The sequence below is a fragment of the Trachurus trachurus genome, assembly GCF_905171665.1.
Source record: "Trachurus trachurus genome assembly, chromosome: 19".
Taxonomy (NCBI): Eukaryota; Metazoa; Chordata; class Actinopteri; order Carangiformes; family Carangidae; genus Trachurus; species Trachurus trachurus.
Window position 1 is genome coordinate 19498136 of NC_139913.1, and position 10668 is coordinate 19508803.

Here is a 10668-nt window from a genome sequence, read left to right on the forward strand (position 1 = left end):
CCCATGATAGGACATTCATTAATGACCAGAGCCAAAAATGCTCGAATTAAAAAAAAAAAATCCAATCACAGATAAATCTTATAGGATTCACACAGCTGAGATATGAAACGCTTCCATCTTTATATGTTTATTTTTAATGAATTTATTAACCGTTTGTAAACATCCTGCTTCGGGAAATGCAAATAAATGTTTAAGCCTATAATATTATGGAGTAATTTCATCTAATTAAATTAATCTTATTTTTTATCTTATTGAATAAATTGCTCTTTTTAAAACATAATCCCACAAAATGTACTATTATTAATAATATCTATAACTCCTTACAGCTTTTAAACATGGTGTTATGTATTTGTTTTTGTGCTGGATGTGTTTTTATCTGCACTCTCATCCAGCTTTTAAGGTCTCAATGACTAAAACACAAGTATGTATTTGCTGCATAGGCTACTATGAGTGTATTGTCTGTGTTGTTTTTGGCTGTGGGATCTGACTTGGTGGTTAATGAGATAATTAATGAAATAAGATGATTAATTCAAGTATCTAAATGCACCTCATGGCTCAACTGTTTTTTCTTTAATGTTGTCCCATAAATATAATCCTCGGAATCGCTTGAGGGACACTTCAAGAACAAAGCTGGTTAACAGAAAGTTTTCACTCTAAGACTGATCTTTACTTCTGTGGTGCAAGAGTTCATTTCAATGAATATTTGGAGAACAAGCACCCAGATGTTTTTTTTTAGCTCATGTAAACATTCCTTCGATTTTGCTAATCCCCTTGTGCAGGTGTGAGCTGCTTCTTTGACCTATTTCCCAGCTCTCTGAGTTTCTGCACCTCTGTCCCTGACTCCTGTGACCTCAGATGCCCTCGTGGTGAACTACACCTTCAACGTCTATATGTCAAACTTTTCCATCATACACGCGGTCTTTTGCATCTGATAACGTAAATGAGGATTTTTGTTTTGCCAACTGACGCCTGATGTGACCACCTGATAGCACCCACCAGGTCACATCAGGCCACTGACGGTGCTATCGGGCGTAAATGAAGGGTCCCATCTGCGTCAGTGGACGCGTTTTGGCACCGGTTCTCGTGGGTGTGACTACAGAGCCAACTGAATTTAAGTCGAACTCACAAAGTAACCGGACACTTCCATCCTCTTCAGGTACAGAAGGAGAGACACGCAAGCCAACATGAGTTTGACCGACAAAGACAAGGCTGCAGTCAAGGCACTGTGGGCCAAAATCGGCAAGTCTGCTGATGACGTTGGAGCTGATGCCCTTAGCAGGTGAGTGTCTCAAATCTAGTGTCTCAAATGTAGTTTGTGCACTGTTTTCATTTTGACAAATACATCGCTGTTGTAAAAACTTCTCAACCTGCACATCATGGAGCACTGTTAGATTAATTTTATTACCAAAGTGACCGAAGTATTTTCAAATCAAGAGAAAAAAGTCTGTTTGACACGTTTGATTGGATTAATTGTAAGTAAGTTTTACAATGAAGAATCAAGAAGACATGTGGTTTTCAAATACAGGGTAATCAGATGATGTTATGTTACTTGACCTTCGTGGAACGATATAATGTAAGAATTCCAAGCAACAATCTTGCTCCAGGTGAGGCTCGAACTCACAACCTCGGTATCACTCCGCTGGATACTGCCTTATAAGTACCGCGCGCTAACCGATTGCGCCACTGGAGCTAGAAAATAAACGAGAGATATACGTAACAAGTCATCAACCTTCACTGTGTACACTGAATGTTGAATGTTTGTGTTGTTGCTAGCACAGTTCTCTACCACATCCAGTCCAACATGCCTCCTTCTCTTTCTCTTTTTCTCCATAGGATGATCACCGTCTACCCGCAAACCAAGACCTACTTCTCCCACTGGTCCGACCTGGCCCCCAACTCCGCCTCAGTGAAGGCCCATGGAAAGAAGGTGATGGGCGGTGTCGGTCTGGCCGTGGCCAAGATCGATGATATGATCAACGGCCTGCTGGATCTCAGTGAGAAGCACGCCTTCCAGATTAAAGTGGATCCGACCAACTTTAAGGTGAGCTAGGGGGCACCGACATAATCACTGACACATCAGGATTTCATGAGTTTTATTTATTAAGATTAAGATTAAGATATACTTTATTAGTCCTTGACTTATTTATTTATTTATTTTGTTGCAGAAATTACTGCAGCTCGATGTTTTTTTCTCTCGCTGGCATCAGCTGCGCGCATTTTTACGCACAGACGGAGCTTGATTTACGCACAAATTACGCACGAGTATTGAGTGGGGAGCGGGGGAACAATTGAAGTTGTGTTTAAATCTATCTGGTACTTAACTGAACGTAATTTGATAACACAAAGACACATTTACCTTTTGTTTTTTAAGGTTTAATTGAGGACATTTTTTAGATATAGTGAGTAAGATTAAGTCGAGGGAAACTGGAGGAGAAACACACACTCACTTCTCTCTTGCTCTGTTGATTTTTATTTTTTTTATCAAATTGTTGAGATAGATTGTTTGCTATGAGACTGTTTCCTCCTTCCACAGATACTGTCCCACTGCATCCTCGTGGTGATCGCAAACAAGTTCCCGAAGGACTTCACCCCCGAGGCCCACGTCGCCACGGACAAATTCCTCACCAACCTGGCCTTGGCTCTCGCCGAGAGATACCGCTAAGCCGTCTGCAGTGGGGATTGCGGTCTGTCACAACATGACCATGCAACCCATGGTGAAAAGTTGACGAATAAACAGCATAAGAATAAAAAAAAAAACAACAAAAAACAACTGTGTCGTCTCTTATCTGTGGTTTCCATCTTGCACAAGGAACAGTCGCATGTAAAGAAACTGGGCAAAAAGATCAACCAGTTTCTATCCTTTATTTCATACAGAAAAATCCACGCAGTGATCACACGATCATACAATTTGATATAAAAAGAAAAGAAAAGAAAACTACACATTGAGTATATAACACCATGACATTATTCTATACTGGTATCTGGTGAGACACGTGCAGGTTTATTATTACCTGGGCAATAAACACAGCAGCTGTCATGAGTTCATAATGACTCGTAACTTATTATCACCGAGTACGATCCTGAAACAGAAGAAAGTGAGACACTGTAAGTCCTCTGTTCTGGCTCAGGACATTTCTATGTATTTATTTATGTCTTGGAGTGTCGTCTCCTACCTGAGCAGAGCAGCGGCCACCAGGCCTCCTCCTATTGGTCCGACCCAGTAGACCCAGTGGTAGGTCCAGTAGTTTGTCATCACAGCTGGACCGAAAGCCCTGGCGGGGTTCAAACACGTTCCTGATACATCACCCCTGCACCAACCAGAAGGAATAAGCCACATGTTGATTATTTATACGGTATACATCCTTTACATATTTGTTTGTTGAGATCTAAAATGTGTAAATGTCAAATTTCCTAATAGTAGGATCACAGATATTAATAAAGACCATCAATGTATTTATGAGTTCTAAAATTACTCATATGAATTATCTGAAAAGTAAAAAAAAAATTTAAAAAAAAAAGAAAAAACTTCGATCATATAAAGGTACATTCAGCCTGTTTCTGACCATGTGAAGTGTCGATTTCAAAAAATGAAATTAGGAATTATAAAAGTTAATATAAAACAGAAAAAGTGACTTTCAGAGAAAACCATAGAATAAATCACTCTGAAAAGAAATTCAATTAAAATAAATATTGCATGTTATCATTAACATCTGTTTTTCTCTTACAAGCTGGATGTGAATGAAATCTCAAATTTATAATACAAATAACAATAATTCAAAACAAGGAAGAATTAAACAACAGTGTAACATTAGATCAGTATGATTAAGAAAACAAGATGTGACATCTATAAAGTCATGACCAGATGGAGAACAATCAAACTGAATATTTCAGTTCGCAGAAATGTTAATTATTTTTTCCACAGTTTATTTAAATTGAAATAAATGTCAGTTGTTATCATCTCCTTTTAGGAGGAGCTGGTTACTTTTACATCAAACTGGGTGTAAATGTTGAACACATGGGCTACTGCATCATGGTCATCCGTCTTTTTATCTCACCCAGCCAGGACGCAGATGATGACTGTGCAGCCCACCAGGAAAGGAGCCAGTGGGGTTTTTGTCTTGTTGTTGACTGCCACCAGCAGCACCACCATGGTGACCAGACAGGTCATGGCCACCTCTGCAAAGATGGCCCTGTACAGCTGGCTCTCTGACTGGAGGATATCGAAGGCTGCTCCTGTGGCATTGAGGTAGCGCTCTGGAGGGGTCATTATCTATAAGAAACACACTTTTTGATTACATTTTAAATAGGATAACCTTTCAGAATAACGTGCAGTTTTAGCATGTGGTGCGTTTTCAAATGACCTTTGACATTCCAGCTCCAAGGACTCCCCCAATCAACTGGCTCACAAGATATGGGCCCACCATCGCCAGCTCCATGCCTCCACACAGGTAGATGCCAATAGTGAAGGGGGGGTTGAAATGGGAGCCACTGCAAGTGAGTGGGAGAAGTGGCGGTGAAAAGTTTGAAAAAAGTTCACCAAATGTCACAAACAGGGCCGTATAGGGGAGAAAGGTGATGATAATTCTAGGGGCCCAGCGACCAGTAGGGCCCCCCAAAAAAAACAGTAGTCTAATCTTTGTATGACTGAATTATTCTGCATAAGACCCTGACTAATACTCATACAGTAGTAATGCTGCATTAGCATAAAAATAAAGTAGGTTAAATAAAAAATGATAATAGTCTAAGAAAAAAAGTGGAAAAGTCAGGGGGTAGGGGCCCACTTTAGTATTCTTTCAGGGGGCCCTGGTCACACACAACATCCCAACATACATCCCAACCTCTTACCTGATGTTGTCCATGACCGCCACCATGACTGCCACAGCCAGTCCGTGCACCAGAGCTGGCTGCAGTCGTCCAGCTGCCGGCACATTCTCGATGACAGACACGCAGCCGATGAAAACAAAGAACATAGTCCCCACTATCTCAGCAAAGCAGGGCTGGAACAAGGTTTCATATTTGTTGGGAGGTCTGGACACAGGTTGTTTCTTGCCTTTCTCCATAAGAGTAGAGTCTGTGTCTTCCATCTGCATTTTCTCAACCCCCATTTCTGCAGAGATGTTTCTTGCGATCCTAACCCGTGAACCTGCAGCACCCTTTAGACCTGCATGCACCCGTCTGCAGACTGTGTCAAGGTGTTGTGGTTATTTATAATCGTCACCTTCGAGTGGCACACACTGAACTGCAATTGCATCACACCTCATAAAAAGGCAAAGGTGAGAATTCATAATGTCAATATAACCCCCCACCCTGACCTGGAGTTCTTTGACACTTGCCAAGCTCAGGCCGGTCCTGGAAGGAGACCTCAAATTCACCTTTTTGTAAAAGAGATGATGACATGCAAAAGTCATGACAAGTTCAAGGTCAACCACAGTCTGTGTTGTCTAGACAAGCCTTTTATTCTTCATCGCCATTATTTTATTTATCTAGATGCACGAGCAAACTTGCAGTAACCCACAATAACCTAGTTAGATAAGATAAACCTTGACTACAGACTTTACACTGTTGTAGGTCAGTGCGTTCAAACACTCCACTCTGCTCACCTTCATGTGTGAAAACACGCTGCTGTTTATGTCTCTATAGTACATTTTACACTGAAGTATGACTTTGAGATACTGGTACTTTATTCCAAATTTATTCAACATTTTAGTTATTTTTTAGATTAGAATTTGTCTCCTACATGCATTTTCGGTGCAAATCCCCTTGTTTGAACTCTCAGTGTAAAAATATTCAAGTTGCAGAGGCTTGCTTTTTTTGTTTTTTATAACAAAACTGATTTAATTCAAACACTGGTCTTGTTTGTGCTTGTTCTGTCTTTATCCATGTGGAGATGTACAGAGAACAAACACATTTTTGTCAATGGTTCCTCTGTTAATTTGTCGCCAATCTGTATTTAAAGGTGTCACTTTAATGTTATGCAGTGTTTTTCTTATTAAGCACAGTTAAGTTACAGTTACATGTATGACTGTATCCTATATCTTTAGTTCTTTAATAATATAATATAATTCAAATGTAATTAATTCATTTAATTCAATTTCTATATCTTTAATTCAGCCAAGAACGTTATGTGCAGTTTCTGTGAGCGGTCATCATGAGCACAGACGTATGGTGTGTCTACTGTGCTGATGGTTCATCTTCGTCCATTTGTCAGGATGCACATTGATAATTTTGAAATACCTCTGTTTTTTAAAAAGCTTCTCACTGACACTTGTTGCCAAGTTTTAGTTTATCATTCTAATCTAGCTTTATTGTGCAGTGTAGTGCCCTGTCCTTGCACCGTGTTTTATGCAATAAAACTATCAAAGCACAGTTTTCCATTCAAGACTTTGACCCAAACAATAAGCACAAAAAGACCGTAAACAGATAACACAATGTGATCATTTGTAAAAATTAGATGTGTGATATTTATGACCAAACATCTCTGGTCTTTTTCCAGCTGACATCAAACGCGTGGACGAGTTATCAAAGCCCTATCATATCACCAAGAACTTTATTGGATCTTGAAATACAAACATGTCACTGACTGACCTAGATCCAACAGGCAGAGCTGATCCGAGTACAGATACATCTGTGAACATTTTGATTATGTATTTCAAATTTTATAGTACAGTGGTTGTGTCAGTGCAGAAGCTGTCGTCAAGTCAGCCGGGGTGTCCTGTCTTTGTTTTAGACATTTATTTCAGCATAATTCGTGTCTTCTGGTCACCAAACAACAACCTGCAAAAAGAGTCATACTTCAGTTCCAGGGCATTTATGACACACGCACCACACACGATTCAACATCATGGTTAGAACACGATGGCTAGGAGGTATTTGCATGTTGTGCTAAGCAATGGCAACATACAGGAGCATTACATCAGTATTAACAGCTGTTTACTTACCAGTTTTGAAAGAATGTTGTAAATTCATCATCAAACGTCATGTCTTTATTCATAAAGAGCTGTTTCCAAGAAAGTAACGTCCATACTAATTTTGTCTACTGAAGTTAGCATGCTAACAAGCTAGCACCACCTCGTCCCATCCTTTCCGATAGCGAGTCACTGTAGCCTCAAAGTAGCTCTGAACACGTAGCAATGCTCAGACGGTGATTGTAACCCATGAGGCAACAATTACCACCAACCACTCCCAGAAAAATCACATTCATCAGCAGAGAAAATGTACAAATAGCCCTTTTCACAAGGTCCTGTGGAGTCACTTTTGGATAGGTATAGTCTCCTTTAAGTCTTAAAGTCTTATATTGTGTTTTTCTTTCAAAAGAAAAATTTAAAATAACATCCAAAAAGGACAAAAAAAAGATCCCTAGATCATTTACAAAACAACAACTGGCCTGTTTATATATAACCAACCCAGTGGGTACTATATATACCTGATGAGGCTGACTGTGAGGAGTGCACCACACGTAGGTCCCACCCAGTAGATCCAGTGATGGTTCCAGTGGTTGGCCACCACTGCAGGACCGAAGGCTCGGACAGGGTTCATACAGGCTCCAGACACCATCCCTCTGAAACAACAGGCAGCACAGACCAACAATGAAACTCCAGCTGGTTTATACATTTGGGGCTTAAGATCAGTATGTCATCATCTGCTGCCTCAGTTCCTTTTTTAATCTGTTGCTCATGATTCCCTCAAGTGCAAAACCTGTGTCTCACATTTAAATTTGGTTTTAATCAGATTTTTTTTTAATTACAATTCATTTAAGGACTACCAAGAGACAAAAAAGACATTGAAGACAATTTCAGCTGCAATTGATATTAGTACTGGGACAAAAATTCAACAGAGACAGAAACACAAGTACTGGAGGAAAAAAAAGTTCTCCACTACTTTTTATTTTTTATTTTTATTTTTTAAATCAACCTTTAGTTAACAGTTAACATTAAAAATGAAGCAATACATTGAATATGATTCTTTCTACAACCATAAAACACTGCTTAAATGATAAGGCTACTGCACTGGAAGGAGACAATTTTGGGTGAAGTAGATACACAGTCACGCTTGTTATTGTGTGAAAGTGGAAACTGGAAATTCTCCCTAGACAGATATTAAATATTAAACAGTCAGCTACACTGGTCCCTGGCAGGTAATAAATAAATAATAATCTGATAACTGATAATAAATACAAATGTGGGGGAATGTTGTCATTGGACTGTACCATTGAATATCCTGGGAGAGTACAGTCTATGGGGTGTCCAGATGAATAGGTCATTGATTTGGTATTTTACCACCACCAGAGAGCAGGTCATTTTTATTTCTATTCCATTCTATTTCCATTTTTATTTCTCCAAATTTTTTTAAAATATAATTTTCAAAGGATTTCTCTCAAATATATATATAAAAAAGCTCAAATAGAGAACATGAACAAAAGTTTCTTTATAGGAAATTAATTAATTATTATTAGTATTAATAAAAGATATTATTTAAAAGACATGAAGAAAATATACAACTTACTACAAGTAGATATATGCTTATCTCTTTGCCATCTTGACCGTGAGTGTTTATAAAATCCTGGCTTCTGTCCAACATGTCCTCTGATGGACTGTGATAGAACTGAATGGAATAATGGTGGCGCTGGGGATTTTTGGACCTTAGCACCAATTCTTTCTGGCTACACCCTTGATCGCCCTACTGAGGCACTTACCCTGCAAATATGTTGGCCGTCACAGCGAGGCCGATGCAGAGAGGGGCCCACGGCGAACGTGTCTGCCTGTTGACGGCCCCCATGATCACCACTGTGGTGAGGAACACGGTCATTGCCACCTCTGCCACCGTGGCTTTACCCAGGTCACTGGTGCTGGGCTGAAGGGCTCCTCCGTGGGCAGCACTGTAGCTGCTGGTGGGGCACATTGCCTGAAAGCAGAGTGAAATGAGTAAAAATCATGATGAATATGAACGGAGTCCACAGTATTTAGTCATTTCAACATTTTGTAATGATCAATTTTCATCAAATAACTCAAGGATTAAAGTTTGATAAAGATTCCAGTTGTCTGGTATTTTATTGAGGCAGTATTCTGATTTACTAAATTCAAATTATGAGATATAAATCCAAAATTTGTATTCATTATATTTAGTCTTTTTTCTGGCCATACATTTTCTTACCTTGGCCAAAGCAGCTCCAATCATCCCTCCACACATCTGAGCCAGGATATGAGGCACCAGGTGAAGCAGCTCCATCCCTCCACACAGGCAGATGCACAAGGACACCGCGGGGTTAAAGTGCCCCCCACTTTAGAAAACATAAACACCTTTAATCTGTGTCTGTTAGATGATAATAATGACACCCATATACCTGATATGGGCTAGAGTAATGATCATCTGTATTATTATGAGCGTATGACATATGAAAGTCAACTCCATTTAAATGACACTTATATTTTATATAAAATATCAATAGCTCTTAACCTTTTGTTTTTTTTAAACCTGTAAAACAAAATAAGGCAGTTTGTTCCTTCATATGTAAATAACAAAAACAAGTTATAGAACAAAATTTGGAAATAAAAACACAAAAGCATAATCATACTTATTCGAAAAAGAGTGAGAAGAACATGATTTTAGGAGGAAATCAAGAGCACCTACATTTTGGACACCAAAAACATCAACAACCAAACTACTGGACATCAACCATTCAAAACACGTAAAAAAAAAAAAAAAAAAAAAAAAAATATATATATATATATATATATATATATATATATATATATATATATATATATATAATAATCATCAGTCTTTACCTGATTTGCCCGAACACCATGATGAGCACTGCCAGAGCCAGTCCGTGTGCCAGAGCAGGCTGGACCACACCACCTCCCACGTTGCCTATCACAGACGCACACCCCACAAACACAAACAGGCTGGTCCCGAAGAGCTCAGCCAGACAGGGCTGCACGTGCTGCTCGAATATGCACCTCTGCTTGTCCACCTTGCTGGAGCTTTTCTCCGCCCCCTGCTCCCCCAGCTCACACACCGTGAACACCTCCGCCTTAGTGGATTCTGTCCCCGACATGATGACTTAGTTGGAAATAAACGTTTTTTTTTTCACTTGCTCCACTCGTGGACCACAAGCCTGCACTGGGTGGTCTGGGGAATGTACACACACTATATAGTCCAGTCTTAGGATGATGCATCAAGGACATACGCACATCCAGTTATTTTTCTCCTCCCATGCCCCACCTTCCTGTAATTGTTTATACTCCCCAGACTGCTGGCATTCAATCAGTCGAAGGTCACAAAATTATTAGCGCTGTCAGAGAACAAGAAGGTACAGATAACTAGATGAGGATGAGCAGCCTCTTGTCACTCAACAGTGGGTGCACTACAAACCTCAATAGACTCGAAGAAAATTGCTGAGTCAAGTAAAAACTAAAGTCATGATTTACTGTGGATTCATCAAGATGAGGAAAACCTCTCTCATATGTAGTGGACGTAGCTCACCCGAAAGGTTCTGAAAATAAAACATAACACCCAAATTATGTTGCTATGGAATCAATTTGAGTTCATTATTTTTGGCCATTTTTATTTACATTTTAGAAAAACCAAATAGGCTAAATTTGTAGTTTTAACTGTTGTAGTTTGAACTTCTCTATTCTCTAACTTCTAAACAGGTTATGCGGTGGT

General features: G+C 39.4%; 3 protein-coding genes across 3 annotated transcripts; 1 reads left to right on the forward strand and 2 right to left on the reverse strand.

The window, feature by feature from the left end:
- Window positions 1-1184: 1184 nt before the first annotated feature.
- hbae5 (hemoglobin, alpha embryonic 5) lies at window positions 1185-2662 on the forward strand (the record flags this gene model as incomplete). Its single annotated transcript, XM_083993637.1, has 3 exons — window positions 1185-1279; window positions 1834-2041; window positions 2534-2662. The coding sequence occupies 3 exons, from the start codon at window positions 1185-1187 to the stop codon at window positions 2660-2662; spliced, it is 432 nt and encodes a 143-aa protein (XP_083849763.1).
- A 507-nt stretch (window positions 2663-3169) lies between these two features.
- On the reverse strand, window positions 3170-5105 carry aqp8a.2 (aquaporin 8a, tandem duplicate 2; the record flags this gene model as incomplete). Its single annotated transcript, XM_083993897.1, has 4 exons — window positions 3170-3308; window positions 4056-4270; window positions 4362-4488; window positions 4846-5105. The coding sequence occupies 4 exons, from the start codon at window positions 5103-5105 to the stop codon at window positions 3170-3172; spliced, it is 741 nt and encodes a 246-aa protein (XP_083850023.1).
- A 2308-nt stretch (window positions 5106-7413) lies between these two features.
- Window positions 7414-10057, reverse strand: aqp8a.1 (aquaporin 8a, tandem duplicate 1; the record flags this gene model as incomplete). Its single annotated transcript, XM_083993898.1, has 4 exons — window positions 7414-7558; window positions 8693-8901; window positions 9151-9277; window positions 9786-10057. The coding sequence occupies 4 exons, from the start codon at window positions 10055-10057 to the stop codon at window positions 7414-7416; spliced, it is 753 nt and encodes a 250-aa protein (XP_083850024.1).
- Between the last annotated feature and the right edge of the window lie 611 nt (window positions 10058-10668).